The following is a 23,541-nucleotide window of genomic DNA, read 5'->3' on the forward strand; positions in this document are numbered from 1 at the left end:
TGGCGCACCTTTTTCGCTAGCGGAAATGTACAAAACAACTGAAAGAAGGGTATCTCAAACGTAACACAAATGTAGTGGCTTGAGAAAACAACGCAGCCCAGCAAATCAGGCACTTTATCTCATCCACGGTGCCCTTGGCCTCTCGAGCTCGCCGTCGTCCGCCTTTCCATCTTGGTCTTCGCCTTCGCCTTCCCCTTCCCCTTCGACTTCGTCTTCGTAGCCGAGTCTGCTCATCTTGTGTAGCGTCGCCTTAATTTCCGAGTCTCTCTCCATGGCTTGCCACAGCTCAACATCCCAATCCTCCAAGCTAGCAGCACCATTCTTGCCGCCGGGCCACGTGGGAGTAGAAGACCGAGGACCGAACGCCTCCTTCCACGTGGACCATCGAACCCATTTCCACCCCCACTTCCACGGACTCGAAACTATTAGACTCTGCTTGACGGACGTGTACGCCAGCTGAAGCGAAACCAACAGTCCCAGGACGGCGATGAGCGCTAACCACCAGATCGGGTCCCGGCCGAATGACGAAAAAAAGCCGCCGCGCACGGCATACGGCCAAACGCCCGGCGCGTAAATAGCAGCTAGAAAACATTGCCACAGCCACCAGCCGATCACGGTGATTCCGAACGATGCGAGGATGGTGCTCGGCTTGTAATGCGTATCGAGGACCCTGGTTTAAGTTTCCACTCTGATCAGCAAATTTGTAAACATGCGGCGTACGAGGAGGCGACGACTTACATGAGCTTGCAGTTGGTCCACATGATATTCACCGAGAAGATCAGGTTTCCGAGCGCAAACAGTCCTCCGTCACGCACGGGACCCACGAAGCCCCCGTAAAAGGCCCAGCACAGAAACCAGACCAGCACTCCCTGAGCCACGGCACCCACCATCCAGGAGAGGTACAGGGGGATGTTCAACCCCCTGTTCCGCTGACCAAAGACGTACAGCTCGGGAACGGCAAGCAGAGTCTCGGCGGCGAGGTCTTGTTCCCAAATCGCAGGTACTATGACGCACAAGCTCGTGAACAGAGTGTTGAGCGTCGTCAAGCTCCAGCTCTCGTACAGACTCGTACCCGTATAGCCATTGTAACGCTGGTAGAGCTCCGTGGGTAGGTAAAAGAACATTTCTTTCCAAAAGGTAGCAAGCACGAAGCGAGCTGTGCGTCCATAGCTCCATCGGCCGTGGACCAACAACAGACGTGAGAGGAACCGGAACTGCGCAATGCTGTAGTCGGCTACCCGTGCTGCTTGTAAGCCCTCACGTCCCGAGATCCCCACTCCGACATCTGCCGTAGAGAGCATTGCCAAGTCATTGGCACCGTCACCGATGGCAAGAGTCAGCGGGCCGCGGGCTGAGGCCGAGCCTGATCCAGATCCAGAGTGCGAGGGTTTGCGGATGGCCCGGACTAACAGCGCCTTTTGCGCTGGCGAGGCGCGACAGCAGATGACAGAGTCGATTGTTGGGATGAGATTGTGGAAGAGCTCCTTTGCGTTGGACAGCCCAGAATCTCCCTTCTCAAGAGCCGCAAGAGTGTGCCCATCTATGACGACAACAGTGTGGGTCGGAACAGGAGCTTGCATGTCTTCAATAACGCCCTGGATCTGCCCTTCGAGGTTTTCTTTTGTGACGTCTAGCACGAATATGTCGGACCCGGGCTGACAGATTCTAGCGGAGTTGGCAATGTTGAGGGCGGTCTCTCTGCGGTCGCCCGTGAGCATCCATATCTTCATGTTTGCGCGCCGCAGTCTGTCAATGGTTTCGGGCACCCCCTTCTGCAGCTTGTCTTCGATGGCAGACGCACCAACAAGTTCGAGGGACTGCTCAATAATCTCTGCGGCGGCTTCGATGCGAGCTTGTCGATCCACCAAACTCGTCTCAGCATCATGATACAGCTCTTTCCAGAATTTGTACTCTTGGTTTGACAGGAATCTTTGTGCAAAGAGAAGTGTCCGAAGGCCTTCGGTGGAAAAGTCATCAATATGTTTGAAGCAGCGGGTGAATATGGTAGCATCGTCGCTAATCGATGGGTCTTCCAAGAATGCAAACCGGTCCGGTACAGAGGGAAGAGGATTTGCCCTCGAGGGAGGCGCCGGCGCCCTGTCAGAGGGCACATCGAAGGAAACCGTTCGAAGGGGCAGGGATGGCCGAAGACGATCATCCGAAGGAGAAAGATACAGATTGCCAATCTCGAAAGATTTGCTTCGACTCGCAGCGGGTCGCATGCTACTTGGCCCGGCAATACTTATGCTAGGCCCTGGAGCGCCAATACTGCGCCGCGCTGCTGTGAAACTCGGTCGGCCACCGAAACTATTACGCGGCTCGTAGGCCTCGCTCCTGCGCTGAAGTTCGCGCTCGGCCTCGAGACTTTTGCGCAGTTCGTGGGACTTTGACATAGCCAAAGGCTCCATCTTCAACCTTGGGAGAATGGCTGAGTCGGCCCCCTTTGTAAGAAGCCATATCTGGCCATCAGGGCAGCGGACAATAATTGTCATGCGCTTGCGTTTACTGCTGAACTCTATAACGTCCAGGATTTCGTACGTCCGGTCCTCATACCCACCGTTACCATTCGAGACTCGGAGAGTGACAGCCTGAGAAGAGCGATGCGTCACTAAAAATCCGAGTTCTTGAGCGGCTCTCACGAGGGCAAGCTCGTCGGGCGAGGCAGCTTGGAACTCAATTTTGCCGTCTTTGACTTCTGGCAGGCAAGTATGGCAAAGCGCCATGACCAGTATGTACTGGATTGCGCGTCTCGAAAAGGGCGAGTTTGGCCGCATCTGGATGTACTCGAGTAGGTCTTTGCTGCCGAGATCCGGTTGAAAGTGATCGGGTCGGCCGGTTGACCGCCAATTGGAAGACGAGCGTCGAAGACCCAGACTGGGTCGTTTGGTGGAGATGCGAATTATGGACTGGGGGTTGCTGAGAACAGTACTAAGCGCAGAACCTTTTCTTTCGTGCTCTTGAGGTAAGGTGAGAACAACGGATTCCATCTCCTTCTGCGTGCTGGTATCACTCTCTTCAGTCGAGACAGTGGTATCGAGAATTTCTACATCGTGGAGCCACGCAGTTCCAGCAATACTCATCTTGCGGAACTTCATGACATTTTCGGTCAACGTGCCAGTCTTGTCGGAGAAGATGTAGCCAATTTGCCCCAGGTTCTCGAGAATGGTATTGGTGTTACACCTGGTGGGCGTGTCTGATGCCTCATCATACATCTCGATATCGGAATTCAGCATGATCATCTGACCGAGTTTGACGATTTCCAAGCTGACGTATAGCGCCAGGGGGATGATGTTGTTGAACTGGATCGCGAAGCCCATAATAATCTGGTAAAAGGGGACGGCAAGGCCATCTAGGTACCAAGCAGAACGCTCGTAGTTATGCTGCCAGATCAGGTACCCCATGGAGCATCCAACAGCAAGGCTGACAACCACGACGGCAAGACTAATAACAATCTTGTTTGTGATACGTTCGAGGGCAGGCTTCTTTGCGCTAGGGTGGCGGTCGGCGTTTCTGCGGATCTTGCACTCCTCTCCCGTGTTGACCACAATCCCAATGGCTGTCTGTGTGTTCCTGACGGTACAACCCCTGTACACTACCTCGTTGATGGTGAGCGGGAATGTCTTGCCCTCCACCGTCATGCGTCCGTCAAATCTATAAAGATCCGGATTTGGATCTTCGACGACGAATTCGGCATGGCATCTGGAGAGACCTTCGATCGAGTCGCAGCCACTGAGCCCTGCAGGGGGCCTCTTGGTCTTAAGATTTGTCTCCCCGTCGAGTGCCATAGTCTCGATATAGGCTATGCCATCTTCGCCGGTGGCGTACAAGAGGACAATGTCGGCCGGGACGTCTTCATCTCTAGCGAGCTTGATAACGTTGCCCACCTTTAGGTCTCTCCATCTGGAACTACGCCAACGGAATGCCGCACCGGCCTGCTTCTCGGGTCCTTGGACTGCCTCGACATCCCGCGCCTTGGGCGTCTTGAAGGGCCACCATTGGTGGTAGTTCCGTGTTATCTCGTCATGGCCATTTGTCCACTGGAGCACGGTTGCTGGTCTTGCATTCTCGACCTTATCGAGCCGGTGTCTCTTCCAGTCATCGTATCCCTCCTTGACGATTGTGAGTAGGACGAAGAAGAGCAGCGGGAGGATAGTGGTGTAGCTCCCTGTGGTGCTGATGCCTGGGACCATCTGCGGGACGCCGACACACAGGAAATAAAAATTGCCCAGACGGGAGAACTGGAAAAGGAGCTGTTTTGGGAAGAAGTTGTAGAGCGTGTAGCGAGAGGTGCGGATCGTGTTTGAGATGAAGGCCTTTCCCCGCCGTTCGTCGACGAGGGGGCTCTCGGGATGCAGTCTCAGGGGGATGTGGCGTCCATCCCGGGAAGGGGGAAGAGCTTTCCGACGTAGGACCAACTCGACTAGGTATCGGTGGTACCAGTGCAGTGCTGTACTGTTGAAGCCACCACTTACACGTGCGCCGGTGCGTACAGGTCCGGCGGCTGTGAGTGGATTGGTGACTGGACGAGGCCCTTTCTTCAGCGGGTCATTGCCAATTCTGTTGCCGCTGCTGCTACCACTGCCGCTGCCACGACCGCTGACGCTGACGCTGACGCCGACGCCGACGCTGCCGCTGACTCCGAGGCCGCGTCCGTCGCCATCGTTGAGCTCGTTCATCAGGTGCTTATGCTCGTGATGGGCTCGGACAAGCAGCACTCATAGTGTCGTATGCCATCCAACTGTTTTCGTCTCAAGCGGCGACGCAATAGGGTGCCAGCTGCAAAAAGTGTCCAATCTTGACGTTAGGATTTCGCGGTTTCCGGGAGATCCGGGGATGGACATGCATGCCCTGCAGGTGGATCTCGGGCAACCACGTCCACCAGAGATTTGGTGTCAAAAACACGACCAGAGCGAGCGAAATCTCATATAATACAGTCCAAAACAGCCTGCACCGCAAACAGTCATCGAAGTCAGCAGGGCACACGGGTAAATAGGTGGAATGCCTTGCCTGGGCCGCTGAGGATGGGTTGGGACTCATGGCGAAAACCACGTGGGCGGGGGGCCAAGAACGGCGACCAGAAACCAAGTCCGAAATCGTGCCAGGATCCTTGTGTTGTGTCGATCGTTGCCGTGGGTCGTGTCCAAACGGACCCACCTTGCAAATGCCAACTGGGACGTTGGCACGTCAGGGAACCCAAATTGGGAACCCCGTGTAGTCTGCACCTGTTTCCATGCGCAGGAACTTTCGAGTTGTCCCAGTTTCGTGGCTGTAAGCTGCGAAAAAGGAGTCGCAGATCGAGTGCACGGATCAAGCCACACTCTATCGGGCACAAACAACAGCAGTGACCCCACAGTAGTACCTCTGAGCCCTGAGTGTGGGGGTGAGACCTCCACTTCGCTCATGATGCCAGGGTTAGGGTTTAACGATTGAATGCTGCAGAACCAATGGTTGAGGCTTTGAGCTTTGGCGCTGCCTTACAAAATAAGCGGAATCCCAATGACGGACTCACTCTAGATGCACCTTGATATGGCTGTCAGAGTCAATGTGAAGCACGATAATGACACGCTAGAATAATAAAATCTAGCCAATTCGTCGGCATCCCTTTGAGCCTACACCATCCGGTAGCCTATGCCACTCATTGCCGCCTTACGCCCTCACTCAAACAGATGCCTGCACTTTCAAGCGCACTTGACCAGCTGCGCTGCCTTGAAGGGGCTAAGGCAGTGCCATCCTGAATATCTTGCTAGGTCAGAAAACTACACAGATGCGTACCAAAGTACGTCTGTCCAGCCGACCCCTCCTGCCATCCGAGAAGAACCTCCAACTCTGGGAGTGTAGAGGCCGTGTCCGAATCATGCCAGCAAGCGCCATGGTGACGGCGGTTAGTCGCAGTCCCATACTATCACAGAACCCACCACAGCCTCGCAACAGAAAGGTGGTGGCATATCAATCTTTCCCCGAACGCGTCGAAGTTCCGTCCGGTAGCCTCATCATAACCCACCAACACTTCATACTCCGGCCAATATGCCGCAAACGCAGATTATTAGCGACATGGAGACAATGGCAACCACTAAGACGGACGACAGGAAAAAACAGCTCTAGGGTAAGCTTAAAGAATACGTCAATAAGCATGAAATTTCTTCGGGGCATATCATCTGGACCTATGGGACCACAGTCGAGACGGGGGATGCGCAAGCTTATATGAATACCCTCAAAAAACATAACGCTGGCAAGAAGGCTGACTCTTTTGTTCGTCCTACCACCTGGGTAAGGTTTATCTTTCGATTCTGCGCTACGTATATCTCTAATGCCCGCTTCGCCACAGTCCTTTACCACCCAAGGGATTTGGCTTGCTAATTCCAGTTACTCCCTCTCACAGCCATGAACGATACTGGGTCCAATATCCAGGCCTTGTACCGGCTTGACTTTGACCAAATGAGGTAAGGAGCCAGCGTGCAAATTATCCATGGCACTGCGTGGACGGCCGACGGCGCTACTGCGGCAGTTGAAAAGTCATAACCCAGATCCGAATCGTTGCCTCGGCGGGCAATGCTGGGCAGCCCTGGAAGGTCCTGATTGACTGGAAGGACGAGCTATGTGTCCTCAGGAATGCCGGAATTGCCTGCCTGTCCGGCGGCAAGATGCGGAAGCACCTCTGGTTTGCGACCCCCGCAGGCAACGAGCACCTCTACATTGCTGATAGCAAGACCAGCCTTCATAAAAACATGCCCGCCTAAGCTGGGCGAGACGGCATCATGTTCTCGCAGAATTTCCTGCTACCCATGAGTGTGAGCTCCTCCACTTCAGACAGTCGTCGTACGACGCAAGGTGGCACGTCTCCAGACATGCAAATTCCGGTAACCTCCGGGTCAGACGTTTTAATTAGGTGCCTGGGATATGTTGTCGATTCCAACTTTTAATTAAGTTCCCTACCAACTCTTACTTGAAACAACATAGGTTTATCCAAAACAAGGAAAGATGAAGAATTTCGAAGAGAAGGCGCTGCGGTGTTATTTATAGTCTTTCCAACCTGCGTATTTTGCCTCTTACAGCCAGCTTGCACTATCAAACCTGCCTCTCTGGGCTGCCGTTGTCTATTTGCTTGGGCTCTTCTGTCTCAGAAGACTCGGGCGCCTCGGCTTGGCGCTATTGTTTGAGAATGTTGTCCATGATTTCGCGAGCCTCGGTGGCGCGCTTGCTGCGGTGGCGGAGGTCGACGCCGTACTTCAGAAAGAGAAACGGCATGGGGGCGCAGGCGAGCGACAGGAAGACCGGGACCGACGACGCCCTTTGGATGTCCAGGTTCTGGTACATTTTCTCGGCGAAGAGCGGAAACGCAACCCCGAACATGGCGCGCAGGATGGCGTTGGCAGCCGGCGCCGACGCCGCGAACACCGTGTACGAGTCGATGAGGTAGTTGATCAGGCTGATGAAAAGCAGTAGCACCTGCCCGAGCCCGAAGAAGCTGGATCCGATGATGCTGACCGACCAGTGGACCGACTCGAACGTGGTCCATGCGAACCAGAAGAGCCCGGCCGGCAGCAACACCCCGCCGATCAGCGCCGGCTCTAGCCGCGACTCGGGCGTCTGCTTGGACGCGTCTCGCGCAATCTTGCTGCGGTACCGCTTCTCGAGGAAGATGTACAGAAACATGCGGACCAGCTGCCCAACCATGATGCCGAGGTACGACAGCCCCGAGATGCCTTGCGACCAGTGGCGTTGCCCCTGGAAGACAACCGGGAACGCCGTGAAGGTGAGGTACAACATCCCATAGACTGCCAGCGCGCAGGGGAGTCTCGGTTAGCCTTCAATTACGCTCGTTTATGCTTGATTCTAGGGCACTTCGGGGAACTAACCAACGGCTGAGTACAGTGAGAGGGCCAACACAATGGGCTCAAAAACCAAGATGATCCGAGACCTGGAAGCGGCCGTCTTGTGCGAATATCTGGCCTCCAGCTTGCTCTTGTACACCTTCCCTGTGAGCCTCGAGAGCTTCTTAGCATGCCGGATGAGCAGATACGGCGTGTACGTCTCGGGGACAAAGACGGAGCTGACGGCCCACATGACGCCCGTAAAGATGGCGGCCAGCACGCCGACCCATTTCCACCCGGCGTACTGGCCGAGGAAGCTGCCGCAGATGGGCCCTAGCGTCGGGCCGAGAGAAGGGGCCGAGGTGAAGACCATGATGGCCAGGCCGCGCTCCTTGGCCACGAAGATGTCGCCGATGACGAAGCGTCCCGGTTGGCCGCGTCGTTCTTGAAATACCCCTTGGTCACCTGCGGCCCCTTGACACAGATCTCGCCGGGGCTGCCCGGCTCGACGTCGCGGCTGCCGTCGTCGACGACGCGCGCCTCGCAGTTGCTGAGCAGCATGGACACGCTACCCGTCGCGTCGTCGGGGGCGTCGAGTGGGCGCATGGTCATAGACCCCGTCGTCTCGCTGATGCCCCACGTCTGGCTCAGATGCGCACGGCCGTGGCCCAGCTTCGCGCGCGCGGCGGCCTGTAGGTCCCTGCCCATGGGCGCGGCGCCCGACACGGCCGACTCGATGGCGTCGAGCTGGTCTGTGACCAGCGGGCTCTTGGCGATGAGCAGGAAGACGGGCGGCACGGAAAAGAAGGACGTGATCGGGTGCCGCTTGGCGTGCGCGAGGAACTCGGCAAAGTCGAAGCGCGCCATCCAGAACAGCGTGTCGCCCGCATAAAACGGGTTGACAAAGTAGCCCTGGACGCCGGCGATGTGCGCCGTCGGTAGGTGCGCTAGCGTGTTGTATACGAACTCGCACCCCCGCCGCCGGTACACGTCGCGGTGCACGTCGATGACTAGTGTTGCCTCGCTGACTATGTTGGCGTGCGATAGCCGGCACACCTTGGGCTTGCCCGTCGTGCCGCTCGAGAACAGGATGCAGATGATGCTGTTCTCGAGGGCCGAGCGGTCCGTGATGCGCTCCCACTCGAGGCTGTTGGCCGGGGACATGTGGGCGGCGCCTCCGTTCTCCTGCTCCGACAGCTCGAACGTCGGCCCCGACCCGAGCACGAGCACGCGCGACAGGGGGAGGCCGGCGAGTTTGGCCCCGGCGATGGCAACGGCCTTGGTGTCTTCGTTGCAGAACATCAGCTTGGCGTCGACCTGGGCCATGTTCTCGGCGAGCTCCCGGGCCGTGGACCCCGGGTTGGACGACGTGAAGACGCCCCCGGCCGCGATAGTCGAGTAGAAGAGCGTTGGCAGCAGCCAGTGCCCGGACGAAATGCAGAGCACCACATCATTGTCGGGGCCGCTCTGGCCAATGCCGTACCTGTGCCGCAGCGTGTAAGCGGTGCTTTTGACGAGCTGCCGCTGCTGGGCTTTGGTGATTGCTTTGCTCGGATTCACAGCATCGACGTGGATCTTTGTGTCTTCCTTTGCCGCACACAACTTCGAGCCTGAGGTCGGTGTAAGTCAGCTGGAATTTTCCCGAAGCTAGGCAGAGCTCTTGGTCTAGTTGGCATAATCAAGACAAACGCGCCTACGGAAAAGAAGTGTCAGCAGGTCTAACTGTGGGTACGTCCGGGGTTTCGCTGCTTTGTAGATTATGGCACCCGAGGCCGTTCTCTCAAACGTTGTGGCCATGACGGCCGGCGAGAGTCAAGGGATATGGATTCAGGGATGGAATAGGCGGAAGGACTCTGGGGCTAGAAGTCAACGGCAGAGGGGAGGAGGAGGGAGCTTAGCTGAATCTCACTGAGAGCCGCGGCACGGCCATTAAAGACCCTTTACTCTGTGCCAAAAGAGGCGAGTAGGGGGTTTTTGGGGAGGCACTATGCCGGTTTGGATGAGGTGTGGCGTTATTTTGGGCGAATAAAACACCTCCTCGCAATGCAGATCATGGAGAGAGGCCAACTAATTACTTGCGAACCTCGGCGAAACATAGACGGTTCAAGTGCGGGGATGCCCAGAAGGTGAAAGGGGAACGGACGGGGAGATCGGACTAAGCCAAATGGTTAGGTGCCAAGCCAGTCTAGACGGGAAGGTGAAAGCGAGTCCGAGGCTACTGACTGACATAGGTCTGTGTTGGGGTAATTCGACGACTTGTTTCGATATTGAAAGAAAAATGAAAGTGGTATGACAATGGCTGGGGTTGGAAAGTTGAGACATGATTCAAATGCCGGTTTGTTTGAGTCAACTTCTCTTTACTAAAGGCAGATTCCAACACATTGCTTGCAAGCCTTTTTACCATAATTAATGTGGTTTTATCGAATTAAAGTAAAGAAAAGAGTGGGACAACTGTCGGGCGACGGAGACTTGCCTGTGCCGCATCGAGCCGCCAGTTTTCGGGCACTGAATGATGTTGATGATGCAAGCAAGTAGTGAATCAAACGATGTGGGGTATGGGGTATTGTATATGGGGAATAGTAAGGAATAATGGGGGAGAATTGACAATTCATTAGGTATGTAAAGGTTGCAGGACTCGAGTAGTTAGTTATTGTAAGGTTAAAGACCACCGTTCGAAAAGTACAAGCTGTGCTATGGAAAAACAATAGAATGGGAGCTCACAAAAAGCTCGCACAACGGCTGGGATTTTAGTACATTAGAAACTAACATCATCCTTTTTCTTTTCGCAGCTTTGCGAAATTGCTCTAATAATTAATCCGCAGTGGTTTCGGTCGTGTACATAGACGAGTGAAATAATGAGAACCTGAGTATGAGGAGTTATAATGACGTCATTTGGAGGTCTGTGATTGAGCTGTGTTTGCTGTTGTGGTAAATCTCTCTCATTCATCAATTTTGACTGCAATGGATGATAATTGACTTTTGTCGAGAAGGAAAACAAAAAGCGGGTCTCAGACTCTGGGCGACGAGGTGCTGCCTCACGTGAGAAGTGGGTTCGTAGACTTATGTAATCGAGTTCCCTGTTGGACAAGCGCAGGCCAGGGGACCGCTGGCTGGCTGTGTGCTCCAATTCGAGAGAGCTCCTAAGTATCCGCAACTGACTGCGTACCGCACTGCACTGCGTATCGGGGCGTCGTCATCTCACAGCGCTTGCCAACAACCTCGCGCCATTTTCCCGTCAGCGCATCTCTTCGCATGACATACCTAGAATTGGGTTCTTGACACGCCGCCCAGACTCGATCCGACGAAGCTGCAGCAGCCGACCGAGAGCAACATGTCGAATCCAGCGCCGCCTGAGGACCAGGCCCGCCTCCTCGAGGATGCCCTGATCGCTGTGCGCCAGCAGACGGCCCTCATGCGCAAATGCCTCGACACACCGGGAAAGCTGATGGACGCTCTCAAGTGCTGGTGCGTTGAATTTTGTCGTCCTCTCTGCTTGCAGCCGAGGCATCGCCGCCCTCCTGCCTTGGGCATTTGTGTCGCCCGCCTCTTCCCTAGCCCCTTCGTGGCAGGGCGCTTTCTCAGCCGCGCGCCCATTTGACGCGAAACCAAGAAACTAACCGTGTCGCACTGCCGGCCCTGCAGCTCTACCCTCGTTTCTGAACTCCGAACCAGTAGCCTCGGGCCCAAGCAGTACTATGAGCTGTACATGTCTGTCTTCGATGCCTTGCGCTACCTGTCGGTCCACCTGCGCGAGAACCATCCCGTCAACCACCTCGCCGACCTGTACGAGCTTGTCCAGTATGCCGGCAACATCATTCCCCGCCTCTACCTCATGATGACGGTCGGCACCGCCTACATGTCGATCGAAGGCGCGCCTGTCAAGGAGTTGATGAAGGACATGATGGACATGAGCCGTGGCGTCCAACATCCCATCCGCGGTCTGTTTCTGCGATACTACCTCTCTGGGCAGGCTAGGGACTTCCTGCCCACCGGTGACTCAGACGGGCCCGAGGGAAACTTGCAGGACTCGATCAACTTCATCCTCACCAACTTTGTCGAAATGAACAAGTTGTGGGTGCGGCTACAGCACCAGGGCCACTCGAGGGAACGCGACCAGAGGACACAGGAGAGGAAAGAGCTCCAGCTCTTAGTTGGCAGCAATATTGTCCGTCTCAGTCAGCTGGTAGATCTCTCCGCTTACAAGAACGGCATCCTGGCGCCTCTCCTGGAGCAGGTCGTGCAGTGCAGAGACGTCTTGGCCCAGGAATACTTGCTCGAGGTCATAACCCAGGTCTTCCCAGACGAGTTCCATCTGCACACGCTCGACCAGTTTCTTGCCGCAGTATCCAGATTGAATCCTCACGTCAACGTCAAGGCCATCGTTATTGGCCTAATGGACCGCCTATCCGATTATGCCGAGCGCGAATCCCAGAACGAGACGGTTGAGGATAGGGGCAAGGCCGAGGAGGAGGCGCTTGCAGAGCTCTTGGAAAAGATCAAGCTTGGGAAATCGGCTGTTTCTGGTCAAGGGCAAAGTTCGGCGGCCCCTCGAGATTCCACTCAACCCCCTCGCAATGGTGACCTTTTCGACAGCGAGGTTACCCCAGGCGCAGAAAACTTGGGTGCCGATAACGAACCAACGCCTTCGATCGCGGATACAGAAGCAACTGCAGTCAATGGAGAAGAACCGGAGCCTCCCAAGAAGCACAGGGGAATTCCTGAGAATGTCCGGTTATACGAAATCTTCTTCGGGCAGGTCAAGAATTTGGTCCAGGCACAGCATCTTCCAATCCAAGATACGATCGCCCTTTGCGGCTCGCTCACGAATCTGGCATTAAACATCTACCCGGAGAGGCTCGACTACGTGGATCAAATTCTCGATTTTGCCAACACAAAGGTCAAAGACCACGCCAATAGCGCTGACCTGCATTCGCAGCCCGCACAGCAGAGCCTCCTAGCCCTTCTTCAGAGCCCACTAAAGAGATATGTGACGATATTTACAGCTTTATCTCTGCCGACCTATGTTCCTTTGTTCCAGTCTCAAACGTACCCCACGCGCAGGGCTGTTGCTGGCGAGGTCGCGAGGACTCTGCTCAGGAATCAGACCCTGATATCGACGCCAGCACAGCTCGAAAACGTTCTCGAAATATTGAAGGTTCTCATTAAAGAAGGGTCGCAGGCGCCTGCAGGGTACCCTGGAGTTGTGCAGCAACGTACTCGCGTGTTGGAGACGGATGAGACAATGGAGGAGCAAGGCTGGCTGGCACGCCTCGTCCATCTGCTGCACTCTGAGGATAATGACACACAGTTCCGCCTGCTTCAAATGACAGGGAAGGCGTATTCTGAAGGGAACGAAAGGATCAGGACCACTACACCGCCCCTCATCACAGCCGGTCTGAAGCTCGCTCGACGCTTCAAGGCTCGGGAGCACTACGCCGACAACTTCTCTTCGCAGTCTTCGGCACTTTTCAAGTTTCTCCATGCAACCGTATCAACGCTGTATTCCCGAGTTAATGGGGCTGGTGCAGCCGAACACGCTCTGCGCCTATTCTGCGCTTGTGGGCAAACTGCTGACATGACCGGGTTTGAGGAGGTCGCGTACGAGTTCTTTGCGCAAGCATTTACTGTGTACGAAGAGGCCGTGAGCGACTCCAAGGCCCAGTTCCAAGCCGTCTGTGTTATTGCTAGCGCTTTGCACCGTACGCGGAATTTTGGCAAGGAAAACTACGATACCCTGATTACAAAATGTGCGCAGCATGCCAGCAAACTGCTCCGCAAGCCCGACCAATGCCGGGCGGTTTACCTGGCAAGCCACCTGTGGTGGGCGACACCTGTTCCGAGTACCAAGGAAGGGGAAGAAGTCGAGGTGAGTTAGCAATCTTAAACTGCGATGGATCCCTCGTGTTAACCTCGCCACAATAGGTCTACCGCGATGGGAAGCGTGTATTGGAATGTCTGCAGCGCGCTCTACGTGTTGCAGACTCATGTATGGAAACCGCCACATCCATTGAGCTGTTTGTAGAGATCTTGGATAGATATGTGTATTACTTTGACCAGAAGAATGAGTCGGTAAGTCGAACTTGTCACTGCGAACTCAGCTTAAGGGAATGCTAACTCCTTGCCCTGATGCAACAGGTCACGACCAAGTACCTCAATGGCCTCATTGAACTCATCCACTCTAATTTGGCTGGCAACCAGCAAGACTCTGCTTCGGTTGAAGCGAGCAGAAAGCACTTCCTGCAAACACTCGAGATGATTAAGAGCAAAGAGTACGAAGGAGTCGTATTGACTGCGAAATAAAGAGCGCAAACGGATTGATCGTCTGTGAAGGCATGACCTAAACGACTTGGCTGTGTTCTAGTCGGTCACGGATCCTAGGGATAGACAGATAGCGCGGAGCTACATGCTCTGCTGCAGAGCGGAAGAGGGCGAGAGCGAGAGAGCGAGAGAGCGAAAGTAGAGACAGGGGAGGGCGTGTAAACCGCAGACAAGGGTCAACCAACTTGAATCACAGATCGCATACTCGCAGAGAGAAGAGGTAAACCCATCAAATCCATCCATCTTGCGCCCTATCATCACTACCACTGCCACACGCCACCACCGAGAGGAACTTTCCTTGCCTGTATATTTTTATTGTAAATATGTCCCCTCGCTAGCGTCCCCATGCCCCCCCAAATACGGGGGCGGCTTTGGCACGGTAGCGTATTAATTACCTCTATAAATGGAGTCTTGCATCCCGTGCTATTATTGTAGTTGACTTTGAAGATAGTAAAAGAGTTTCTTTAAGACATTTGGAAATCTTCTGTAAGAATGACTCCAATGATAACATAGATACATGGCTCGAGAGAAAACGAGAGCGTTAAGAAGAAGCCTGCCGTAGCGTGCGACAAAGATGGAGTTTTATTTTGTCAGTAATCCAAAATACAAGAATGGACAGAGGGAAATAAGAAAAAAATAAAAAATAAATAGATGTGGGGAATAAGGAAAACCACCTAGAGCGCCGGTGCGATGCAAAAAAAGAAAAAAAAAAAAAAAAAAAGAAATGATACAACAAAATATAGCCTGCTGTCAACCCCCAGCCAGCCACCGTCGCTTTCGAGAGACAAAAAGTAACTAGGTAAGAAAGACGTCAATCCAATACAGCCGGATCCATCCATCTACGAATGGTTTCGGCAAAGCTTCAATCGTCGTTCCCAAAGCCAAGAGACACTAATTCTTCATGGCCACGTCCTGTCGTCAAGGCTGGCGACGGATTTTGCGTTGTATGGTATAGGAACCCATGAGAGAAAGATGCAATGTTTCGGAAAAGGAGACAAATAAGGGATGTGGCGAGACTTTATTTGCAGTTTTTTTCTTTTCCGGAACGGGTGGAGGGGTTGCCGTCATATCACGAGGTTCGCCGCGGCCTTCATAATGACGCCCGCAACGCGATCGACGGTCTCTTTGGCAAGAGTCCAGTTGCCCGACACGATGGTGTCCCGGATTGATGGGAAGAAGGCCTCGTCGTACCCGGACCATAGCTGAGGCCCGAAGACGACGTGCTTGAACTGCGTGCGGTTGGGTACCTAATTCATGATAATTAGTCTTGATGAAATATCACCAGGGGCAAGTTCAAACTTACGCCTACAGAGTCCAGCAAATCTGTCTCGAACAACGCCATGCGGCTGTTGTATTCAGCTCGTTTCTTCCCCAGCCCGGCTGGCTCCCACCCGCTGGCCGCTACCACGTTGTTTTCCCAGCTGACCTCCCACTTCTCAAACTCGCGTACCGACATGGCGACATTGTTGGAAGCCGTCTTCAGAAGGCTAAAGTCAATTGGGTTGGTTCCACCATGGTTCGCGTCCTTGTCGTTTTTGTTCCACGACTCTAGGTCGTCAATCCAGTGAGACAGACTGTCGGCGTATGCGGGCATGTCAAACGGCAAGACTGGGCGGTCGGCGAGCTCCAAGATGAGGAGGCCAAGAATCTGCCCGAGTAACGTGTGGTACACAAAACCAGGATCGCCCACGGTGTCCATCCACTCAAAGTTGTCGTAGCTGGAGTGATACGGAAACCTCCCGCCGTCAAAAGACAGGTCCAGCGACGAAGTTCCAACAATATCTTGAAACGCGACGTAGTCAGAGCCGGCACCAAGGCCGTCGAGCTGACCCTGTCGTCGATCCCAGAGGTCGCGCAGCGTCGTGTTGTAGTTGGGATCTCCGACACGGTTGAGAACCTGGAGGAGAAGCTTGCGAAACACGGGCGAACCGGCGGCACGGAAAGTATCGCCAGTCACGGCAGTGTCGAGATTGATGTACGCCACCGCATCGTCGCGCAGAGATTGTTCATTCTGCTCAACGTATTCAGTCGAGCCAATCAAGTTGTATTCCTCGCCATCCCAGGACATGAACTCGATCGTGCGCAACGGCCGCCAACCGCGCGCCAACAGGTCACCAAAGATGCGGGCGATCTCAAGCATCACGGCCGTTCCAGAGTGAGGGTCTGCGGCGCCAAATGCCCAAGAATCACGGTGATTGCCAATGATGACTCTCTTCTCCCGCTGTTCGGCACCCTTGATACGGCCATAGACGTTCCAAATTGGCTGCTTGGTGTTTTCGTCTTGCTCATTTTTCAGGCGCACAATTGGCGACGTGTGATCACCGGTCCACCATTCGCCGACGTCAGGCACACCACCTTCCCAGCCCTGGGGTACACGCTGGCCGAATCCTTTGAGATGTTTCAGGAGAACAACGGCGTCACGCCACGCCAGAGGAAGACTGGGAATCTTGACCAAGCCCTGTGTCTGGTCGACCCTCATGCGCGGCTCTTCTTCTTTGCTTGCCCAGCCTGGAGTCAAGACATCGCCAACAACCCAGCTCATTAAGCTGACAGCCCCTCTTTGCACGCCATCGGATGGCATGTACCGGCCCTTGGGCGCGACCTCACCCTTCAAGAAGCCGTCGTCTGCAGGATCGCTGTAGATGAGACAGCCAGCGAACCCGGCCAGTTCGGCAGCCTTGACCTTCAATGCCCGGTCGCCCTGCGTGCCGTAGTATCTGACCAAGGCAATGGCACCGCTCGTATCGATGCCGCTGTCCTGTAGTGCCTTGAAATCCTCTCGCGATCCGTAGTTCGCGTATATCAACGGTCCCTTGACATCGCCGGCTTTCGAATGGCCGTGGAAAGCAAAGGTTTGTCGGCCAGCCGTCTCCCCACCTACTTCCGCCTCTTCCAGAGTGGCCGACCAGACCGGTTTGTCGTCGGGGCCCATGATTTGGACCGCTCTTCCGTCGGCCGTGGGGTAGTTCATATAGACATGGTAAACGTCCGTAGTCACGTCCTCCAGTCCATACCGCTGGAATAGCTTTTCGGTGTACTCGGCCAACGCATAGTCGCCTTCTGTCCCTGCAATGTGCGCGAAGCTCGTGAAATGTTTTAGGTTTTCCCGTATCTTCACCGGATCCACGCTGCCCTGCACGTGGCTCCGCACGGCCTCGGGGTCGAACATCCGGCTGTTCATGCGGCCTGTCATGTTGGTGAGAATGTCGCTCATGAAGAGGAGGTACAAGAAGCCCAACACCAGTAATATGGCCAGTGCCCGGCCAATGAGCAAGAAGAGCGCTGTGCTGCCGAAAGCCGGGAAAGCAAACCGCCGCCGTGGGGTCTCCTCGTTGCCCTCCGTTGTGCCGCCGCTCTGATTTTCGCCGAGCCTGATGCTTAGGCGCGGTAACCTCCACCTCCAGCGCCATTGCGGCAGAGAGAGGGAAAACCCAATCCGCTTGCCCCAGGACGAGCGATTCCGTGAGCGCTCGTCTGAGTCGTCCACCTCGAGTTCCTGCATCTCTCGACGGACGTGATCGGCTTCGGCGTCGGTGTCGGTATCGGATCCAAACAGGCTGTCCTCGTCCTCGCTTTCGACGGTCGGGGGCCGATAGCCCTGGGGTCGTCGGCCGCGGCCATTGTGTGTCGAAGTAGAAAACGGAAAGGCTTGTCGAGAGCTGAGGAGCGACTCGGCTTCTATGTCGGCAGAGCTCGGGTGGTCGTCGCGGCGTTGCCAATCGCCATCCGAGGCCGACCGGCTCCCCCCGGCGATGGCCTCGTCGTACGAGGGTATCGGGGGCACGGCATCGTATCTCTGGTCCCTATCCGGACCCATGACTGCCTGCTGCCGTCGATGCGTATATGGAGAAGGCCAAATGCGTTGCGTACATTCGAAGCGCGGCGTGGATACCGAGCGCAAAGGAGGCGGCGAACCGAGGTGGTGGAATCAGGGACGTCGGAGCTAAAAGGCCAGTCTTCTTCGTTGGAGGAATTTTGCAAAGGAGCGTAGTGAAGAGCCGATGTCCCGGTATTTAGGAAACGACGGAATGAAGAAAAGGTGCAATCATCAGTTCGGCTGGCCTGCGAACCGACATGAATGGGTTTGGCGGATTGTGCTGTTCTCGCAGTTAATGTTTGACGTTGAAATGGCTTCCCCAAGCACGACGCTGGGCGGATGGATGGATACGCTACGCTGGCCGTCAGACCTGCGGCAGGACAGGGGATGCTTGGCGGCACGACCCCAACGACGTCTTTGATGGGCCCACCCGATGCGGCCAGCCCTTACTTGGTCATATGTGCTTAGTCATTAAGTCCACTGTCCGTCAAGTGCCTTCATCCAGCCCTGTGCACCATTTCAGCCGCAGTGCAATGTGTCGAGCGTGTGGCCAGCCCTCTGAGCAGTGAACATTTCGCGGCTGTACGGATACATACATACGAATACAGGGCAGTGGATTTTTGACATAGCCAGCAACCAACGAGGCACAGAATTTAGTTTTTTTTAGTTTTTTTTTTTTCTATCATTATAGGCTGCTCGACAGTGGTTCAGCGGTACCTATGTGATCCCACATGGCACGGTGCACAGCCAATGTAGTTCCACAAGCGCCATCAATCGAGCCACCCCACATTTGCACTCAAGCGACTGTCCTGCAAAGTACAGTACAGACTGATACCTGGTCCAGCAAGCTCCCAAAAGTCAATCCCATTGCCATTGAAACCTTGAACGGCAAGTCTGGCAAGTCTGGATCCGTCCCGTGCGTGAATGGGACGGGCCTTGCCGCTGGCTAGCCCAGCGGCCTGGAGCAAGCTTGGAGGCTTGCTTGCCATCGCCAACCACCCAACTTCATGAGATGGACATTTCGAGCCCTCTGATGCAATTGAACGAAGGGCTTCTCCGAGCGAAACCATTGCGGATTCCCGCATTTTATAAATGATGCGCTATTCGACCTGGGGCCAGAACGCCGCCTCGGCCGCAAGCAGCGGCTTCCACTTCCCCTCGACGCGGGCGAGGATCTCCTCCTTCCTCGCGCTTCTTTCCGACTCGTCCGCCACGCCCTCCAGAACCTGCGACACGGCCGAGTCGACAAGGCCTCCCAAGCGGCCGACAAACTGGGAGAACGCGAGGCTGCTCCAGTTGGGGATGAACTCCCGCCGCAGCGCCCCTCCGTCAGCGTCCTCGGACAGGCTCATCGCCAGGGGCTCTTTCGACTTGGCCCAGGACCACGCGTCCAGATAGCAGCGCTCGGTCCCCCAGAAGGTGACAGCGCCCTCGAGGAACGGGAGGAGGGTTGGGGTAGCTCTCGCTCCCGCCAGCGTATTGACCGTGCTTGTCTTCTTTCCGGCAGCACCCGGGAGCTGGATGGCGTCAAAAATGTCCTCGATCATGGTGAGCCCGACAAGCTTGGCGTTGCTGTTGCCGCTGGCACCGTCTGCAAACGCGCTGCCGTCTATGCTCCTCTTCCCAAAATCGGCACCGCGGCTCCCAGGGGCAGGAATCTGCGGCTGATCCTGCTCCCACTGGACACCAAGCTCGTAGCGTTCGGCAACGTCGATGAACAGGCGCTCCTCCTTGCGCACGGCGGCGAGGGCCTCGATTAGCCAATCGGCCAGTTGGGTTTCTGTCGCCTCGCCCCCGGGCGTCCCGGGTGGCGGAGGAGTCTGGGGCAAGTCGATTGACGCTAGCATCTTTCCGGCAGCCTTGATGTAGGCGTGGATGTAGAGCCGGTCATTGGCGAGCCACCGGCCAAGGATAGACTTGGGTAGTCGGCCCTCGGCTGCGGCTAGGAGGAATGGATGCTGTGTGGCTCTCGCATGCTCGTCCGCATATGTTGAGAGCAAGTGCTCTGTTAGCGACCATTTTATGGATCCCATATTTTATTCTCAGTTTCGCCGAGGACTTTGGTGATGCTTGATGGTAGACTGGACTGTCGGTTGTTGTTAATATTTGACTTCGACTCGTGGTTTGGTTGGGGTTTGGGGTAACACCCGCGCCCAATGTCGTCATCAGGGTGTGATCGTAGTAAAGGGAAAGGTAAGACAGCGGCTGGGAGAAGTTATCGGAAGCTGGTCAACGACGAGAAAAGGAGGTTTATATTTTGCTTTTCCTTGTTACAGTAGAATGCAACCCCACATAGTAACGGTTTCAATAGCTAACCGGACAATGCGCCACGGGTTTAATTATGAATCCACGCGGCTTTCCCGTTTTCTCGTTTTCTCGTTTTCTTGTCAGCCCTGCCTACTCACATCCAGTGAACCAACACTTCTAGCCGCGACAATGCAGTGCGCAGAATTGGATTCTATAATAAATGTCATCACTAGGATGTAAAGCCTATTTTTTGCTATTAGTAGCATCTAGAACGTGAATTATTTATATCAAACAAGATACTAGACAGCATTTGCTAGTCCGTCCATTATTAAAGGAAAAGCCTGATAAACGTGCTTTCAAGGCAAAGATCCTAACTATCCCTCCATTTGGTAACATTCACGAGCAACACTGCACTACTCATGTGTACACATGGTTCTTGGTACTAAAAACTGCATAGTAGTTACTGCCAGTCAACCCTCCCATAATCCGTCCACACTTACAAGTCTAACATTGCTTTCGGGATTTGGCTCCCCCGAACACAGCTAACCGAGCGTCGAGCTCGAAAAAAAGGCGCAAAGCCAGGAGCTCCCCCGCGAGCGCCGAGCTCCAGGCAGCCCCCCCCGGCAAGTCGCGTCGACCCGGATGTCGGCACCACAGTCGACCACTTCATCGCCTCTGGACAATGAAGTATCTCTTGTTAATGTTAGTGGTGCATCTTCGACATGTCGGTTAGAATTGCCTCAATAGTCACCCCTGACGACGTTTCTTGGCTAAAATCTGTACTAGGCTTAGAAGCTGAGCAGGAGCTGAGGAGCACTGAGCATTACCTTTAGCCGAGATGAGCCCAGGGATGCCTTCGCTATACTTACCGTATCTAAACTAATGCTAGTTTTGGGTTACTAACCTATTACTTCCGTTTTTTTCTCACCGCCGTAATTAGATACCGTTATTAAATTAATTGGAACTACTATTTATTGCTTAAGCTAAGAAATATATGTATTTATATTCTTTTTTGTACTCTACTATGAGAACAATCCACTGCCGTGTACTCCCCTATCGCGCTCAAGAGATATAAACCGAGCCCTGAAGCTTAGAAATGAGATCCTCGAGATGGTTGCGATACGCCGAAGCGCCAGTGATGGTAGCTTGGCACGCCATCGCATCGGAGGAGGAAATTGTTGGTAATTAGCAGCCAAGAAATGAATGGATTGAGCTTGTTATGAGAGATTGCATCAATGGGTGATTTTTAGCTGGCCGCGGACCTGAGCAAAGAAAAGTCCTCTGCGTATGGATTGTACATACAGCCTCCCCTAAGCCATTGGGGATGCGTCACAAAAGAAGAACCCCAGCACCCATCTCTCTATGGGCACCACTACTTTGTCGACGACCAAGGCAATCTTTCGGCATACGAGTACATGGAAGCGCCAGGGCCAGATCTCTCGGGACAGCAAGCCTTCGTACAAGAATTCTGCCAGCGCATCCAGGAGCGTGGCCTGCAGCGCAAACTGGGGCTGTTGTTGAGACATTCAGGAGAGCGCGGATCGACATTCGAACTCGAGTTCTTGGCGAAGCGAACTTGCATCGACGTACCCCACGACGTCCCACTGCCGTAATTGCAGTGAGGATAGCTTCAATACTACGACCGAGTTGAAGTGAGACTGGACGGTGGATGACGAGGTATTCCAGCTTGTCGGAAACCCCGGGGCGATCAGACAGCGAGACTCCAAGTCTTGCTATCATCATGTGCACCATAAACACACCGATTCCCTGCATGATGACGATGGCTTGTCTGATGGTGCTACCATTTCCGATTAAGATTTGTCCGATAGTGAGGCTGTGGATGGTCTCTACGTCCCAGATGGACCGCCGCGCGAGATCGAGCTCGCTGGGATTAAGCTGGATCAAGCCAGTGGATTGTACCAGACTGTATCGTACATGACCGACAATGCCTAGAGACGGCCGTTACCTTTACCTCGGCTGGGTGGGATCTCTTTCATCAACAGTCCTGAATCGCCCCAAGCCCAATCCCAAGCACCAAATACGCCCCACACCCACCTCCGTTTCCCCAAGCGGGTGTAGCCAGAATTTCATATATGCGTCGCTGTATCCTGTGCGCGTCTCCGAAAGACACAGGATGTGCCAACCGTTCCACAGCATCCGTGCCCAGAAGAACCGCAACCAAAGGAAAGCCGAGTGGGTTATAATTCGACCCAACCCCCTTTTTCCATCCACATCTCCGTCAAAGGGGGTAGCCCGGGCAGCTTCCTCGCCGCCCGGCGGATCCCAGATCAGAGATTTATTAGCTGTATAGGTAAGTACGTCGGTATCTATATAGAAGGTTGGGCTTGCCCGGCTAATTGCCAGTGAAGGAGTGGAAGCTCCGTTTTCTACTTTACCAACTAAAACAGCGCAAAGGCGAGTCACCGACAGGAAACGGCCGTCAGTGAGGCACATGATCTGGGGGACTTACCTAATTAGGGTGCACTGATTTCGGAGCAGTCAACAAGATATGGAGAAAAAATAACAAGTGGCGTCTACAGGCTGGGAAAAGAAATGAATGAAGCGTCCCCCCCTATATTATATTTCGTCTTCTCAGGAAGGGACTCCCACAGTTAGATCTGTCACGAAAGCGAAATGGCGTCTACCCATCACTACGCAAACAATAAAATGACCACAGTTAGGACTCTCTAGAATAAACATGGTCGCATTTATGCCATGAATCAATGCCGAGAAGACTCCAGCCGCCAGTTGGGGTCTGGTTATGTATGATATTAATGAATTTTAACGTGGGTTTCTCCACTCTCGCTCGCGCGATGAAAAGGGTATTGTTGGAACAACGCGCATTCCAGCCACATAGAGGTGGCTGTAGCAGCGCATTCATCAGCCAGACAGGCGGCGGTGGAGGCGTAGGGGTCCCAGATTCCATATAAGTGGCCTACGGCCACCTCTTTCTTCTAGACAGACATAGACAACAATGACCATCACTTGAACCACCAGCTTTCGGCGTGCAGCACGCCCTGTTGTTTCCAGTACCGGTACCTAGTGATTCCAGCAGGTATAGTACAATACTATACAATACTGAAACAAACAAAATAATCCGACATTAATCTACCCCGAAGGGCTCAACACCACCTCTTCCAGATCTGATAAATGTTTCGTAACACAGTAGCCTCTGCGGGTTCTGCGATGGGTGTGCGAGCAACTGGAAATAGGTGTTCGAACAGCTTGTGAAACTGGGTGTCCAAGCAAGCTGTTAAACAAGGTGTTCGAGCGGCCTGTAAAAAGGGGTGTTCAAGCAGCCTGCAAAAGCAGCCGGCGAAATAAGCAGCGTGTGCGAGCGACCGGCGA

At 54.4% G+C, this 23,541-nt stretch overlaps 6 protein-coding genes across 6 annotated transcripts; 1 reads left to right on the forward strand and 5 right to left on the reverse strand.

Moving 5' to 3' along the window:
- Positions 1 to 12: 12 nt before the first annotated feature.
- B0T26DRAFT_190368 (uncharacterized protein) lies at positions 13 to 4,817 on the reverse strand. The gene is made up of 2 exons (XM_060433675.1): positions 739 to 4,817; positions 13 to 670 (listed from the first exon to the last, which is right to left on the reverse strand). The coding sequence occupies exons 1-2, from the start codon at positions 4,674 to 4,676 to the stop codon at positions 115 to 117; spliced, it is 4,494 nt and encodes a 1,497-aa protein (XP_060297590.1). The 5' UTR covers positions 4,677 to 4,817; the 3' UTR covers positions 13 to 114.
- Positions 4,818 to 6,951: 2,134 nt separating this feature from the next.
- B0T26DRAFT_769159 (major facilitator superfamily domain-containing protein) lies at positions 6,952 to 8,229 on the reverse strand. The gene is made up of 2 exons (XM_060446517.1): positions 7,857 to 8,229; positions 6,952 to 7,775 (listed from the first exon to the last, which is right to left on the reverse strand). The coding sequence occupies exons 1-2, from the start codon at positions 8,182 to 8,184 to the stop codon at positions 7,147 to 7,149; spliced, it is 957 nt and encodes a 318-aa protein (XP_060297591.1). The 5' UTR covers positions 8,185 to 8,229; the 3' UTR covers positions 6,952 to 7,146.
- B0T26DRAFT_641268 (uncharacterized protein) lies at positions 8,145 to 9,608 on the reverse strand (the record flags this gene model as incomplete). Its single annotated transcript, XM_060437316.1, has 2 exons — positions 8,145 to 9,421; positions 9,509 to 9,608. The coding sequence occupies 2 exons, from the start codon at positions 9,606 to 9,608 to the stop codon at positions 8,145 to 8,147; spliced, it is 1,377 nt and encodes a 458-aa protein (XP_060297592.1).
- Positions 9,609 to 10,950: 1,342 nt separating this feature from the next.
- Positions 10,951 to 14,551, forward strand: B0T26DRAFT_699984 (vacuolar protein sorting-associated protein 35). The gene is made up of 4 exons (XM_060441504.1): positions 10,951 to 11,276; positions 11,454 to 13,677; positions 13,734 to 13,880; positions 13,947 to 14,551. Exons 1-4 carry the CDS (start codon positions 11,143 to 11,145, stop codon positions 14,109 to 14,111), a joined length of 2,670 nt encoding a protein of 889 aa, XP_060297593.1. The 5' UTR covers positions 10,951 to 11,142; the 3' UTR covers positions 14,112 to 14,551.
- Positions 14,552 to 15,193: 642 nt separating this feature from the next.
- B0T26DRAFT_641158 (uncharacterized protein) lies at positions 15,194 to 17,946 on the reverse strand (the record flags this gene model as incomplete). The annotated part of the gene is made up of 2 exons (XM_060437303.1): positions 15,194 to 15,376; positions 15,433 to 17,946. The coding sequence occupies 2 exons, from the start codon at positions 17,944 to 17,946 to the stop codon at positions 15,194 to 15,196; spliced, it is 2,697 nt and encodes an 898-aa protein (XP_060297594.1).
- Positions 17,947 to 19,046: 1,100 nt separating this feature from the next.
- Positions 19,047 to 19,979, reverse strand: B0T26DRAFT_640431 (uncharacterized protein; the record flags this gene model as incomplete). Its single annotated transcript, XM_060437231.1, has 2 exons — positions 19,047 to 19,527; positions 19,627 to 19,979. The coding sequence occupies 2 exons, from the start codon at positions 19,977 to 19,979 to the stop codon at positions 19,047 to 19,049; spliced, it is 834 nt and encodes a 277-aa protein (XP_060297595.1).
- Between the last annotated feature and the right edge of the window lie 3,562 nt (positions 19,980 to 23,541).

Source organism: Lasiosphaeria miniovina, assembly GCF_030549165.1.
Source record: "Lasiosphaeria miniovina strain SMH2392-1A chromosome Unknown B0T26scaffold_3, whole genome shotgun sequence".
Lineage (NCBI taxonomy): Eukaryota > Fungi > Ascomycota > Sordariomycetes > Sordariales > Lasiosphaeriaceae > Lasiosphaeria > Lasiosphaeria miniovina.